General features: G+C 46.5%; 1 protein-coding gene across 3 annotated transcripts in view; it reads left to right on the plus strand.

The window, feature by feature from the left end:
• Positions 1-10,062: 10,062 nt before the first annotated feature.
• Positions 10,063-16,266, plus strand: part of PEX5L (peroxisomal biogenesis factor 5 like) — a 502,469-nt gene continuing 496,265 nt past the window's right edge. For 2 of the 3 annotated variants that reach the window (XM_077290453.1, XM_077290454.1), the window contains exon 1: positions 10,063-10,497. In XM_077290453.1, the coding sequence (XP_077146568.1) occupies positions 10,477-10,497 (21 nt within the window). In that variant the 5' untranslated portion in view covers positions 10,063-10,476. The remainder of the gene's footprint in view (positions 10,498-16,266) is intronic. The other variant, XM_077290455.1, reaches the window with a different exon arrangement.

Genomic DNA, 16,266 nt, shown 5'->3' on the forward strand with positions numbered 1-16,266 from the left:
TAATCCTTTGTTTTTATTGATAGATCGGGCGATTCTGAACGCGGAGATACCAAATATGTGTATTTTTGATTTTTTTTTTATTGTTTTATTTTGATTGGGGCGAAAGGGGGGTGATTTGAACTTTTATATATTTTTTATTTTTTTTATATTTTTAAACACTTTTTTTAAATTTTTTTTGGCATGCTTCAATAGCCTCCATAGGGGGCTAGAAGCATGCACTACACGATCGGCTCTGCTACATAGAGGTGAAGTACAGATCACCTCTATGTAGCAGAAAGACAGGTGTACTTTGAACGCCGACCACAGGGTGGCGCTCAAAGCAATCGGCCATCAACAACCATAGAGGTCTCAAGGAGACCTCTGGTTGTTATGGCAATGCACCGCTGACCCCCCATCATGTGACGGGGGTCAGCGGTGCGAGCATTTCCGGCCGTGCGGCCGTTAGCGCTAGTTAAATGCCGCTGTCAGCGTTTGACGGCGGCATTTAACCAGTTAATGGGCGCGAGCGGATCGCGATCCGCTCGCGCTCATTGCGTGCACATGTCAGCTGTACAAAACAGCTGACATGTCACGGCTTTGAGGTGGGCTCACCGCCGGAGCCCACCTCAAAGCGGGAGTTCTGCCAGCTGACGTACTATTCCGTCAGCTGGCAGAAAGGGGTTAAAGAGATGGAAAGAAGATACCAGGGAAGATGGAGCATTACAATGATGGCAGACTACTGTTGGACGCTTCAGAGAGACATTCCAGATGCTACTCACAAGTGTAAATGTACCAAGAGAAGCCTCACAGGGAAGAAGAATCGATTTTAGTGCGTTAGTGAGCTCATTGCAGTTAAAAAATGATTTTCATGAAACATTTGTAATAAAAAATTAATTTTATGAGTCTATTTTCATTTATTTTGAGGTATTGTCTTACTTAACATAGTTACTTAAATTGTCAGAAAACGTTATGTCCTATGACAAAACGGAGGTTATTTTCGGATTCAGCGCACTTAAAGGTTAAACATTAGTGATGAGCGAACGTGTTCACTCGAACCTGGTGTTCGATCGGACATTAGGGCGTTCGAAGGTGTTCGGTATTCGGCCGAACATCTCGCGGTACTCGAGTGAAATCTCGTTTTTGTTTTTCTCATTTTTGGCGGTTTTTCAAGGAGCCAATCATGTTAGGTGAGCCTTCTAAGCTACTAGCATGACGTAGGGACATGTACAAGACGAGAGCAGTGAGTGGCTGGCCAGATCAGGTGACCTGACCAGCCAATAGACTGCTTTCATTATGTTCGGCGCTTTCAGCCATTTGCAGTGTGAAAGAGCATAGGGACAGACGTGCTGGGGGGACTGGGAATTGATAGGGACTAGAGCAGGGACAAAGACCAGAATTAATCAGGCAGGCAGGGTGCAGAAATCAACAGCCCTTGTCAGGGCTAATCTACGTTTACTACTACTAGTCCTCTCTTGTATTTGCTGGCTAGCTGTGTGGCAGCTGGGACCAGGAGTGCAGCGGCCGCCATCTTAGCTGCGCACTCACTGTCTCAGTGCCAAGTCTCAATCTCAGTCTCCAAGTCAATCTTTATAGGCATTAGGCATTAGGCAGGGATCGTGTGTGCATTAGGCTGGGCTTTATAGTGCGGCGTCCGCCATTTTGGGCGAACGCCGCACTATTAGAATATCGGCTGCTGGATGTTCCTCAGACTCCATTTAGCCTCCAGCACACGCTGTCTGTAACCTCATTTGTGCTGCTGTCTGGGACTTGTAGTGCCTCAGACTCCAGCACACGCTGTAACCTCATTTGTGCTGCTGTCTGGGACTTGTAGTGCCTCAGACTCCAGCACACGCTGTAACCTCATTTGTGCTGCTGTCTGGGACTTGTAGTGCCTCAGACTCCGTAGAGTGGTACAGCACACGCTGTCACCTCATTTAATAATAATAATATTAATTAATAACAATAATTAATAAATTAAAAAAGGAAATATTTGCGGCCTAAAAATAAAACCGCATAAGATATAAAAATGCATTTTTGAGTGATACAGATATACCACACCTGGCCCAAAAATATTTGTTTAGCGTACACATAAGCGCAGTGTACAGAATACGCAATTCTGCCACATATATAGTATATATATATAGTATAGAATACCCTACATTCTAATCCAAGGTTTTGTGTGTCCAAAAAACCGCATTAGATAAAAATTGCATTTTTATAGCACGCCATATCTAATAGTTAAAGAAATAAAGGGTATTTGATGTGAAGAAATACCACAAATATAAACACAGTTTTATATCTGTTACTGGTACCCAAGTTTTGTGGTTCAAAAATACGCTCTGTATTTAGTGACTAGGCCTGTTGCCAGATTTGTGCACGCCATATCTAATAGTTAAAGAAATAAAGGGTATTTGATGTGAAGAAATACCACAAATATAAACACAGTTTTATATCTGTTACTGGTACCCAAGTTTTGTGGTTCAAAAATACGCTCTGTATTTAGTGACTAGGCCTGTTGCCAGATTTGTGCACGCCATATCTAATAGTTAAAGAAATAAAGGGTATTTGATGTGAAGAAATACCACAAATATAAACACAGTTTTATATCTGTTACTGGTACCCAAGTTTTGTGGTTCAAAAATACGCTCTGTATTTAGTGACTAGGCCTGTTGCCAGATTTGTGCACGCCATATCTAATAGTTAAAGAAATAAAGGGTATTTGATGTGAAGAAATACCACAAATATAAACACAGTTTTATATCTGTTACTGGTACCCAAGTTTTGTGGTTCAAAAATACGCTCTGTATTTAGTGACTAGGCCTGTTGCCAGATTTGTGCACGCCATATCTAATAGTTAAAGAAATAAAGGGTATTTGATGTGAAGAAATACCACAAATATAAACACAGTTTTATATCTGTTACTGGTACCCAAGTTTTGTGGTCCAAAAATAAGCTCTGTATTTAGTGACTAGGCCTGTGGCCAGTTTTGTGCACGCCATATCTAATAGTTACATAAAGAAGGGGTATTTGATCTGAAGAAATACCACAAATATAAAACACAGTTTTATATCTGTTACTGATACACATCAGTTTGCTGTAAACCAAGGTTTGGTTGCATAAAATACGCTCTTTACCGAATAGTCCTTTTTGCAACACGCAATATATCCTCTGTTTGGACAAATAGAGTGTATTTCACCTTCATAACTAGCTTTTCTAGCATAACCTTTACAATGGTGAACCCCAGGGGTAAGGGACGAGGACGAGGACGTGGTCGTGGGCGTCAAAGTGAGGTTGCAGGCAGAGGCCGTAGTCCTGGGCAGGGTGACACAGTACCTGCTTCTGATGGAGCACTGGAACGCCGCAGAGTACCCTTTTCTAGCTTCCTGTCCCAATTTACAGTGTCACGTGGCACACCCCTATTGGATCCCCAGCAGTGCGAACAGGTGATCAACTGGATAGCGGATAATGCATCCAGTAGTTTATCCACCGCCCAGTCTTCCACGCAGTCCACCAACGCTAGCCAAGGGAGTGGACCTCAGGATCTTTCAGCTCAACCTCCTCCCGCCCAGCCTGGCCCCTCCTTGGAAATTAGTGATTCAAATCCTGCATACTCCCAGGAACTGTTTTCCCAACCCTTCCTAGATTCACAAAGCACTGCTGAGCAGCAACCTGACCAGTGGGTCTGTCCCGATGCCCAAAATAGAGAGCTTTCCCAGTCTGTGGGTGATGAAAGTGGGGATTTACAAATAGTCTGTGGAGAGGTGTCTGAGGATGAGACACGGGTGTCAGACAGTGAGGTGCTTGTCAGTGCAGTAATTCCCAGGGGGGAGCAGGCTGATGAATGGGAGGAGGAGGAGCCGGTGGATGATGAGGTGACTGACCCCAGCTGGGTTGTTAGGCCTAGTCAAGAGAGTGCTTCGGAGGGGGAGGCAAGTGTAACATCAGAAAACGTTGCAAGAGGTAGACGTGCGACCAGAGGGAGAGGCAGGGCCAGAGTAATTTCATCAGACAGAGGTTCAACAAGTGAACCAGTTTGGTCGAGGCCTCGGTGTTCTAAAGTCTGGAGCTTCTTTAAAGAAAGTGAGGAGGACCGACGGACTGTGTTGTGCAACCTGTGCCACACCAAGCTCAGTAGGGGAGCCACCACTAGCAACCTAAGCACTACCAGCATGCGCAGGCATATGAGTGCTAAACACCCAACTCATTGGAATCAAGGCCGTTCACCTCCTTCTGGTCGCACCGCTGCTCCTTCCCCTGTGTCAGATGCTGGCTCTGCCAGTAACTCCCCAGCCCAGGAGCCCGGCACCAGCGACTCCCGCCATGCAACCACCCCTGCACCTTCACCATCCCCCCCACAATCCACCAATGTGTCCCAGCGCAGTGTTCAGCTGTCTTTGCATGAAACATTTGAGCGCAAGCGCAAATATGCCTCCACCCACCCACATGCACAGGCCTTAAATGTCCACGTCTCCAAACTCCTGAGTTTGGAGATGCTGCCCTACAGGCTGGTGGAGACGGAGGCATTCCGCAACCTGATGGCGGTGGCTGCCCCTCGCTACTCCGTCCCAAGCCGCCACTATTTTTCTCGATGTGCCGTCCCAGCACTACACCAGCACGTGTCTCAGAACATCAACCGTGCCCTGACCAACGCGGTTACAGAAAAGGTCCACTTAACCACGGACACGTGGACCAGTGCTGGGGGGCAGGGACACTATATCTCCCTGACGGCACATTGGATTAATTTGGTTGAGGCTGGGACAGAGTCTGAACTGGGGTCAGCTCATGTGTTGCCCACACCCAGGATTGCGGGGCCTACCTCGGTGACTGTTTCCCAGGATTACTATACTTCTCCCCCCTCCTCCTCCTCCTCCTCCACAAACACCACTTGTAAATTTCCATCCGTGGACACGCCACCTTCAGTCGGCAGCTGCAGTCGCAGCAGGACCGCAGTGGGCAAGCGCCAGCAGGCGGTGCTAAAACTGCTGAGCTTAGGTGACAAGAGGCACACTGCCCAGGAGCTGTTACAGGGCATGACGGCTCAGACGGATCTTTGGCTGGCGCCGCTGAACCTGAAAGCAGGCATGGTCGTGTGTGACAACGGGCGTAATCTGGTGGCGGCTCTGCAACTGGGCAGACTCACACACGTTCCATGCCTTGCCCACGTGTTCAATCTGGTGGTTCAGCGGTTCCTCAAGACCTACCCCAATCTGTCAGATTTGCTCACCAAGGTGAGACGCATCTGTGCCCATTTCCGCAAATCCACCACTGATGCTGCCACCCTGAGGGCAGTGCAACGGCGCTTACAACTGCCAGCTCACCGACTGTTGTGCGACGTGCCAACGAGATGGAATTCCACCCTACACATGTTAAACAGGGTTTACCAGCAGCGCAGAGCCATTGTAGACTGTCAGATGACCACTTCCACCAGAACCGGTAGTCAAGTTAGTCAGCTTCCTCAAATCTACAATGAGGAGTGGACGTGGATGTCTGATATATGTAAGGTGTTAAGCCACTTTGACGAGTCAACACTGATGGTCAGCGGGGATGACGCCATAATCAGCGTCACCATCCCGCTGCTTTGTCTGCTGAAAAAATCATTGCTCAGCATGAAGTCTGAGGCGCATCGATTGTCACAGGAGATGGGGGAAGAAGAGTTGACTGAGAGCCAGAACACCAGCCAGTCTGTTTCTCAGAGTGTAACTGAGGAGGGGGAGGAGGAAGATGAGGATGAAGAGGAGGAGACTGTGGGCGAGACTGAAGACGGTACCCATTCCCTCTTCTCAGTTCAGCGTGTTTGGGCTGAGGAGGAGGAGTTGGAGGAGGAGGAGGAAATGGAGAGTCGGCCTGTTGCGGAGGGGGAATTCTTACGTGTTGGGACTCTGGCGCACATGGCTGACTTCATGTTAGGCTGCCTTTCCCGTGACCCTCGCGTGAGAAAAATATTTTCCACCAGCGATTACTGGGTGTTCACCCTCTTGGACCCCCGGTACAAGCACAACTTTTCCACTCTAATTCCTATAGAGGAAAGGAGTATGAGACTGCATCAATACCAACTGGCCCTGGTGCACAAGCTGAAAATAGCCTTCCCATCTGACACCGCTAGCGGCAGAGGACGTGGTTCTGAGGGCCAACAAGCGAGGGAGAGGAGGGGAGCAGGCAGCTTGTCAAGCGCTGGCAGAGGATCAATCTCCAAGGCCTTTGCCAGTTTTATGTCACCCATGCAAGAGTATGCCACCAATCCACAGTCTAGACAGAGTAGAGGCGAGATTTACAGAAAGATGGTGAAGGACTACCTAGGTGACCATACCAACGTCCTGCATGATCACTCTGCTCCATACAACTACTGGGTTTCAAAGCTGGACACGTGGCCAGAACTGGCACTGTACGCCTTGGAGGTGCTGGCTTGCCCTGCCGCTAGCGTGTTGTCAGAGCGGGTCTTCAGTGCAGCTGGTGGCATCATCACCGATAGTCGTACACGCCTGTCAACTGACAGCGCTGACAGGCTGACGCTTATCAAGATGAATAAAGCATGGATTTCTACAGATTTCCACTCGCCACCGTGTTAAAGCAGCTCAAACTGAAGTCTGTCATGTCACCGTGCCACTCTCCGTGCTGACGCTGCTGACGCCTCCACATGCTGGGTCTTCGCTACCTCCAAACTATGTAATTGTGCCACTCTGTGGCCTCAATGTGTAAGGAATGATGCTGCTGCCGCCTCCTCAAGGGTCCGTCACCGTGCCACTCTCCGTGCTGACGCCTCCACATGCTGGGTCTTCGCTACCTCCAAACTATGTAAATGTGCCACTCTGTGGCCTCAATGTGAAAGGAATGATGCTGCTGCCGCCTCCTCAAGGGTCCGTCACCGTGCCACTCTCCGTGCTGACGCCTCCACATGCTGGGTCTTCGCTACCTCCAAACTATGTAATTGTGCCACTCTGTGGCCTCAATGTGTAAGGATTAAGGAATGATGCTGCTGCCGCCTCCTCAAGGGTCCGTCACCGTGCCACTCTCCGTGCTGACGCCTCCACATGCTGGGTCTTCGCTACCTCCAAACTATGTAATTGTGCCACTCTGTGGCCTCAATGTGTAAGGAATGATGCTGCTGCCGCCTCCTCAAGGGTCCGTCACTGTGCCGCTCTCCGGCCTGATGCTGCCTCCGCATGCCGTGCCCATAGCTGCCATGCTGTGTCAGGCTCAATTTCGGTGTGTTTCACCTGCTACCTCATCAAAGTGGGTCACTCTGTCACCACAAAGCTGTTGGCCATAATTTGGCGTAATGGTGCATTTGGGCAGCCTCAGAGGCAACTATGCATGCTGCCCCTGCTGTTTCCTGTCCATTCCAGTGTTGTTTCCATCATTTTCTGAGCTTCCCAGGTTTTTAGGCGACCTTCCCTGTGCAGAGCTTTGGTCCCGCTGAAAAATGTTCGAGTCTCCCATTGACTACAATGGGGTTCGTTATTCGAAACGAACACTCGAACATCGGGAGATGTTCGACTCGAACAACGAGCACCCGAACATTTTAGTGTTCGCTCATCACTATTAAACATAAAGATTACGTTGGAATAACCAAAACAGCTCTTGAAAAATTTTTTTTTACAGACCTGTGTAATGTTGTGTGCCCTGCAGCCGAGTACCTGGCCCCTGATTTTACCATGGTTTTACACTGCAGTTTTCGTCCATGCAGCTGGCATATGTGAACTACATGGTTTCAGTGGGTTTCACCTATGTAAGCCATGTGGCTGAAAAATGTGTCAACTAGCTATAAAATCACCCTCTTATTCGGGTGTTGTTTTAACTCTTTCCTTCACAGGGTGCACAGCTTAGAGGGAATACTAACATGCAGCTGCATCTCACAAAATTAGAAGATCATCAAAAAGTGAACTTATTTCAGTTCTTCAATACAAAAAGTGAAGCTCATATATTATATAGAGTTATTACAGAGTGATCTTTTTCAAGTGTTTATTTCTGTTAATGTTGATGATTATGGCTTACAGCCAATGAAAACCCAAAAGTCATTATCTCAGTAAATTAGAATACTTTATAACACCAGCTTGAAAAATGATTGTAGCATCCGAAATGTTGGCCTACTGAAATGTATGTTCAGTAAATGCACTCAATACTTGGTCAGGGCTCTATTTGCACAAATTGATAGTAGCCTTCAGCTCATCTGCATTGTTGTGGCTGGTGTCTTTCATCTTCCCCTTTCTCTATAGGGTTAAGGTCAGGTGAGTTTGCTGGCCAATCAAGCACAGTGATACTGTTGTTATTAAACCAGGTATTGGTACTTTTGGCAGTGTGGACAGGTGCTAAGTCCTGCTGGAGAATGAAATGTCCATCTCCATAAAGCTTGTCAGCAGAGGGAAGCATGAAGTGCTCTAACATTTCCTGGTAGATGGCTGCGCTGACTTTGGTCTTGATAAGACACAGTGGACCTACACCAGCAGATGACATGGCTCCCAAACCATCACTGTGGAAACTTCACACTAGACCTGATTCAGCTTGGATTGTGGCCTCCACTCTTCCTCCAGACTCTGGGACCTTGATTTCCAAGGTCTAGTGTGAAGTTTCCACAATCAGTGATGGTTTGGGGATCCATGTCATCTCCCCAAACCAAAATAATAACACTAATAATGCATAGCACAGTTCACATTATACAACAATACACTTGTCCTTCAAGGGGGGGGAGGGGCAGTATATCCACCTCCCTACATGACCACCTGTCCCCACTGTGGCACAAGGATTAGGATTATGACATAAGTTTTTAATGGGCTTTGTTGGCAGGAGAGACAATTTCTGCTGCATTTGTACATTAATATATTTTATTACTGCTGCCTTAGTCTGGAAACTTTCCATAATCCCAGACAGCAGCAGCTATAATAGCCTGATGCATCCAGACATGATGTTGTGATTAAGGCGGCTGACAAAGCCCAGCTCCTGTGCAGCCAGACTGCTGAAGTCTGCCGGTATAATGCCGGTATAACGCCGGTATAATGCAATCCCACCCGGCCGCCCTATAATGGTGCATTAGAGCCTGGGCAGCAGGACGGGCCACGTCGGTGTCAGCGCAGAGCACTTAGCAGCTGCATTAGATCCTGTAGTAAGGCATTTCCCCTCGGTGGTAAATCCTTGCTGCTGCATCATCTGCAGGGATCCTGGGTGTATATTTAGCAATCAGTCACCCTGAGGATTTCCTCTCTGTGACAGGACCCCGTGAGCCGGTCCAGAGGTGGGAGAAGGTGACAGAGGAGGGCTGTGTGAGGAGAGCTGTGTGAGGAGGGCTGTGTGAGGAGGGCTGTGTGAGGGGTGCTGTGTGAGGGGTGCTGTGTGGGGGGTGCTGTGTGAGGGGTGCTGTGTGAGGAGAGCTGTGTGAGGGGTGCTGTGTGAGGGGTGCTGTGTGAGGGGTGCTGTGTGAGGGGTGCTGTGTGAGGGGTGCTGTGTGAGGAGAGCTGTGTGAGGAGGGCTGTGTGAGGGGTGCTGTGTGAGGGGTGCTGTGTGAGGAGGGCTGTGTGAGGGGTGCTGTGTGAGGGGTGCTGTGTGAGGGGTGCTGTGTGAGGGGTGCTGTGTGAGGAGAGCTGTGTGAGGGGTGCTGTGTGAGGGGTGCTGTGTGAGGGGTGCTGTGTGAGGAGAGCTGTGTGAGGAGGGCTGTGTGAGGGGTGCTGTGTGAGGGGTGCTGTGTGAGGAGGGCTGTGTGAGGGGTGCTGTGTGAGGAGAGCTGTGTGAGGGGTGCTGTGTGAGGGGTGCTGTGTGAGGGGTGCTGTGTGAGGAGAGCTGTGTGAGGAGGGCTGTGTGAGGGGTGCTGTGTGAGGGGTGCTGTGTGAGGAGGGCTGTGTGAGGGGTGCTGTGTGAGGAGAGCTGTGTGAGGGGTGCTGTGTGAGGAGTGCTGTGTGAGGAGTGCTGTGTGAGGGGGGCTGTGTGAGGGGGGCTGTGTGAGGGGTGCTGTGTGAGGAGAGCTGTGTGAGGAGTGCTGTGTGAGGGGGGCTGTGTGAGGGGTGCTGTGTGAGGGGTGCTGTGTGAGGGGTGCTGTGTGAGGAGAGCTGTGTGAGGAGGGCTGTGTGAGGAGAGCTGTGTGAGGAGTGCTGTGTGAGGGCTGAGGGGGAGGGTGGATGAGGGGAGGTCCTGCTGATGTCATGGAGCAGAGGGGGAGTCAGTGGGAGAGACCCGCACAGAGCTCCTCTCCGATGAGTCCCAGGTAGTATTTGTGTGTCACGCTGCCAGCTGCCATGAGTCCTGCAGTGGGCACGGAGTAGCAGGAGGAGGCGCCCTTGTGATCCCTGGGGAGGTGCAGGCATCAGAAAGACATGAACAGTCAGCGAGGAAGAGTTCCATAGAGGAGGAGGAGAGTTTCTTCCCAGAGTTGTCTCCTCAGAGGTCTCTGCCGCATCTGCTGCTGCTTCAGCACCAGAGAGGAGGACAGTTCCCAGGACTGCGGCCAAGGAGCTGCTCCACCACCACCCACAGGCTCCTCACCCCGCATTCTCCAGGGGACCCTGCAGCACAATGTACCAGGGACACATCCAGGTAAGAGCACACACTGCCCCTCTCCTTCAGCCCATGTGCAACAGGTGTGGGAAGTCACCCCAAGCCGTGATGGACAACTTCTCAACATGAAGTGACATGATGGGGGAATGTGGAGGGTTCTGTCCCAGCAGCCTGCTGTCATGTAATGGCCCACATGGCCCCGTGTATGTCAGCTGAAGGACAAATGCACCTCAGGCTCCCCCAGCCTTGTGGAGTTGGGGACTGCAGCTAGCCGCCCTGCTCTTGGCCAGGACATGTCAGCTCACACCAAAGTACTTTGTGCCAGACTAATGCGACTTTTGTCTCATTTCTGCATGTCATACATTATTTACAAAGCGCTTCATCTCCCAGTGAAGAATTTAAGTGAGATTATTGATTTTTTTTTTCTTTGGGAAATGAGAGTGGCTATTTTAAAATGTGAAGTCCTGGAATTGTGGCTGCTCCCTGTAACCTTGAATCACACCACCTTCTACTGCTTAGAAACCCAAGCCTCACAAGGGTGGGACGTACCCTACTTTGTAAGCATGCCAGGAGCGCCTGGGCAGATGGCACGTACCTGAACGCCTTGATGTGGACAGCTCACCTTAATGTCCTCATCAGTATGGAACCAGAATCCTATCATTGAAAAAAATATATACATGCGCTGTAAAACCAAATGTGCCACGTCATAGCACCCAGCTCCATACTTTATAGTCCAATATCACAGCTGACATCACACACGGTTACCATGCACGGTATTATACCAGAAATAGGGCGAGATTAATACTGCTGTAATGACTATTCCTATTAGTGGATGTGTGTTAACCCTGTGAGTTCCCAAACTCTGCTCCAGTTATTATTATTTGTGATAATTATTAATATAACCTTAGTTATCCATATGATTACCAAATAGTACGTATATTAACATTACTATATTTTTTATATATAGTGTCAATTTTTGTTTTATTTCAGTTCAATATCTTAGTGTAATATGTATATGAAAAAATATCTGTGATGATAGAAAAGAAGGATTTCATTTTCCATAGTTTGTCATTTTTCTGTCATGTTTCATGTGTCTTTGGAAAGATGAGCAGATGTTTGAGCAATATAGTTAGAGAAGTTCTGCCCTGTTTAATATATTATACTTTGCATGTTGTATTTAGTGGTTATCACATGTGAACTAAAAGCAGTAATGTCACGCAGAAGTAATGGCAGTAATCCCCTATGGTATCAATGTACAGTATATATTCATAGAAATAACACTGATGTCATTAGAGGGTGTAGGATATGACTTTATAATATATTGGGTCCGCAGCTGCAGGCGAAATCCTTTCCTGACTTATGTATGCACATGCAGCAATCTACAGCCTATGGACAAGCTATGGCTGCACTATGTTTCCCTGTTGAGATGTCCTAACCTGTTGGAATCAGCATGAATAAATAATATTTCCTATGAATCCCGTGTCCCAACCTGAAGATGGCGGGCAGGGAAGTTTTATGATTACTCAAACACCTGTCGATGATCGACCAAACTGTTTTATAGTAATGGAATCACTTTCAAGGCAACTGTAAAGGAAACTATTATCATATAATGAAAGCTGAAGATACAGAAACTTGGTGTAAAAGTTGCATCCTTGTATATTTCTGTCTGGTGCAGAGGAGTAAATGTCCACATTCAGCATTATAATACATAGACAGAGCCTTATAAAAATACAAGTAATTGTCCAAACGACTTATAAGTTAGACAGAAGTTGGACCTGTTGCCATTAATTGTGTCCATTATTAGGTCAGGCTTCCTGAGAATTCTTTTTGCCTAGGTAATATTTAATAATAAATTATAGGTGTAAAATCAATATAGAATAGACATAGATCTGACATATAATACTATCTGAGTTGAAAAGTGTAGCAGAGTTGGGTTGGTTCCTTTATGTAGGAAAAGCGCGTAAATGACAAATTGAAGTTTGCCATGTGTGTAGCTGATCACTGAGATGGAAATTGTCGATTTGTTGAGACAAGATCCTCAGTATACACTCCATTAACTGTAATGTGTGTATTGTACAGCTGCATATGTGGCTGCGCCAAAATTGGAATTGTGCCGCTTCTATATCTGAGGTCATCAATAAACATTTTGTGTTATGTGTCTTAGGTATATGTCTTACACACTGCTCCATTTATATGTGTGATCAAATATACAGCCAGCCATCAGTTTTAGCACAGTTATCAAAGTAAAATACTGCTTAGTTTTGTAAGGGTTCAGGCCCTATTTACACCTACGTTTTTTAATTCTATTGTTCTTCTCTGTCCAAAGATCAGAGCAACAAAGTTAAAGGACATGTCATGCTGCCACCCCATCTACTGTAATGGGATGTTTATCTTTTATCATGGTGTCCGGCATTTTACCAGATAAAATAATGCCCACGCGGCACAATTTTGACAGGTATTTCACGTCAAATCTGTGACGGAGGCTTCATGTGAACATAAGCTTTAAGTGTGACCTTACATAACATGCTGGTGACTTGGGGACAATAGTTGTCATGTTCTTTTAAGTCATGTCCATGTCTCTGAATTCTGGAAAGAATGGGGGTTTATCCTGTGATCAATAAGCTCTAATCTAATGCGCCAACCTGAAATGTAGACTCAGATATTGATTACCAAAGCCACAAGAAACATATACTCAGTATCTTCTACTTTAAGATCATGTTCCACAGATGCATTTTTAGTCCCCATACTTGATTAGAAATGCAATAATTGTGCCTGGCTAGTTTTTATTGTACTTCTCGTACTGTGTTTCCCTTGTCTTCCTGTTCTTTTTTTATGCCTCTTCATTTAATATAATAGCATGATTAATCTGAAAAACTAAATCCACTTACAATATGGCTTTGCATTCTGTTAAAAGCAATTACAACCCTCACAAGCTGTTTCAGGATATACTGTAGCAGGGGGAGTGTTATTTTGCCAGGCTGGTACTCATAATCACCCTGTGCTATAACCCATTCCCATAGTTTGCCAGTCGAGAGTAGTTAGGCTACACTGGAGAAGCACCCAACAACTCCATCCTTACCCAACAGTTCCATCCTTACCCAATAGCTCGTTTTTTACCCAATAGCTCCGTCCTTACCCAACAGCTCTGTCCTTACCCAACATTACTGTCCTTACACAACAGCACCATCCTTACCCAACAGCTTCATCCTTACCCACAGCTCCGTCCTTACCCATCATTTCTGTCCTTACCCAACAGCTCCGTCTTAACCCAACACCTCCATCCTTACCCAATATCACCGTCCTTACGCAACAGCTCCATCCTTAACCAACAGCTCCATCCTTATCCAACAGCTCCGTCCTTACCCAACTTTTCTGTCCTTACACAACAGCTGCATCCTTACCCAACAACTCTGTCCTTACCCAACACCTCCGTCCTTATACAATATCACCATCCTTACGCAACAGCTCTATCCTTAACCAACAGCTGCATCTTTACCCAACAGCTCCATCCTTATCCAACAGCTCCGTCCTTATCCAACAGCTCCATCCTTTCCAAACAACTTCATCTGACCCAAGAGCTCCATCCTAACCCAACAGCTCAGTCCTTACCCACCACCACAGTCCTTACCCAACAACTGTCTCTGTCCAGCCCTCTTTGGATTATATCAATTAGTAGATGATTAGCCTGTCATCTGACCAATCAATGAGGTCAGGCACATCTATGATTTTTTCCTCCTCGTAATTCGGTCCAAGGAAAAAAAATCGCAGCATGCATGAGTTGCCTCTGATAATCAGATGTCACTCAGCCACTCATGTCTATGGGTCTGTGGAAAATATTGGTTGGATTTTCATGGACACATACTGCACGTAGAAGATGGAGAAGCTTTCTGTTCTCCATGTCTGAGAGAATCTGATTACCCTCTGATCACACTCTACTCATACTCTGATCAGAGGCTGATCCAAGTGGGTTTAGCATAACCAGAATGATTTTCTCGAATGAAAGAATATCAGTCATGTGACCCTAGCCCAACTTACTGCAATAAAGCTGGATGGATACAAGCAGTGTTTTACTTATTATGCTGCGAAACATCGAAAATCATGACGGTTATAAATTAATCTGATACTCCAAAAGTTTTGGGAGATTATTTATCAAACACAAGCTTAGAAATTCTTATTCTCCCCAGTCTTAAACTGAGTCCCAGGAATTGTTAAGCTGGAATTTGGACTTCTCTGAGAGTTTCTATCTAGAATTTTAGTTAAACATCGGATAGAAACTACATCTTTAATTAAATATATAAAATTTATATGAGGTGGCCAATGTTTCATTATAAATCAAATTAAATGAACTAGCACTCTTCTTTTTATCATATACATGTGACACTCTATTGTACCAAACACAGGACCCTTTGGGTCGCACCACTATGATGCCCCACACATGGGGGACAGGAAAATGGCCATTTTATAAACAGGCCCAATGCTATATCTGGACAATGTATTTAGTAATCTGAAAATTTAGTGATTCCATCTAAAATGTACTAGATTGTTAAAATGGAATATAGGCGCATTATTGCTATTCTTTTATCAGTATAAATGCGCAAATATACAGTACAGACCAAAAGTTTGGACACACCTTCTTATTTAAAGATTTTTCTGTTTTTTCATGACTATGAAAATTGTACATTCACACTGAAGGCATCAAAACTATGAATTAACACATGTGGAATTATATACTTAACAAAAAAGTGTGAAACAACTGAAATTATGTCTTATATTCTAGCTTCTTCAAAGTAGCCACCTTTTGCTTTGATTACTGCTTTGCACACTCTTGGCATTCTCTTGATGAGCTTCAAGAGGTAGTCACCAGAAATGGTCTTCCAACAATCTTGAAGGAGTTCCCAGAGATGCTTAGCACTTGTTGGCCCTTTTGCCTTCACTCTGCGGTCCAGCTCACCCCAAACCATCTCGACTGGGTTCAGGTCTGATGAGTATGAAGGCCAGGTCATCTGGCATAGCACCCCATCACTCTCCTTCTTGGTCAAATAGCCCTTACACAGCCTGGTGGTGTGTTTGGGATCATTGTCCTGTTGAAAAATAAATGATGGTCCAACTAAACGCAAACCGGATGGAATAGCAGGCAGCTGCAAGATGCTGTGGTAGCCATGCTGGTTCATTATGCCTTCAATTTTGAATAAATCCCCAACAGTGTCACCAGCAAAGCACCCCCACACCATCACACCTCCTCCCCCATGCTTCACGGTGGGAACCAGGCATGTAGAGTTCATCCGTTCACCTTTTCTGCGTCGCACAAAGACACGGTGGTTGGAACCAAAGATCTCAAATTTGGACTCATCAGACCAAAGCACAGATTTTCACTGGTCTAATGTCCATTCCTTGTGTTCTTTAGCCCAAACAAGTCTCTTTTGCTTGTTGCCTGTCTTTAGCAGTAGTTTCCTAGCAGCTATTTTACCATGAAGGCCTGCTACACAGAGTCTCCTCTTAACAGTTGTTGTAGAGATGTGTCTGCTGCTAGAACTCTGTGTGGCATTGACCTGGTCTCTAATCTGAGCTGCTGTTAACCTGTAATTTCTGAGGCTGGTGACTTGGATAAACTTATCCTCAGAAGCAGAGGTGACTCTTGGTCTTCCTTTCCTGGGGCGGTCCTCATGTGAGCCAGTTTCTTTGTAGCGCTTGATGGTTTTTGCCACTGCACTTGGGGACACTTTCAAAGTTTTCCCAATTTTTCGGACTGACTGACCCTCATTTCTTAAAGTAATGATGGCCACTCGTTTTTCCTTACTTAGCTGCTTT

The sequence above is a fragment of the Ranitomeya variabilis genome, chromosome 2 (assembly GCF_051348905.1).
Source record: "Ranitomeya variabilis isolate aRanVar5 chromosome 2, aRanVar5.hap1, whole genome shotgun sequence".
NCBI classification, from domain to species: Eukaryota; Metazoa; Chordata; class Amphibia; order Anura; family Dendrobatidae; genus Ranitomeya; species Ranitomeya variabilis.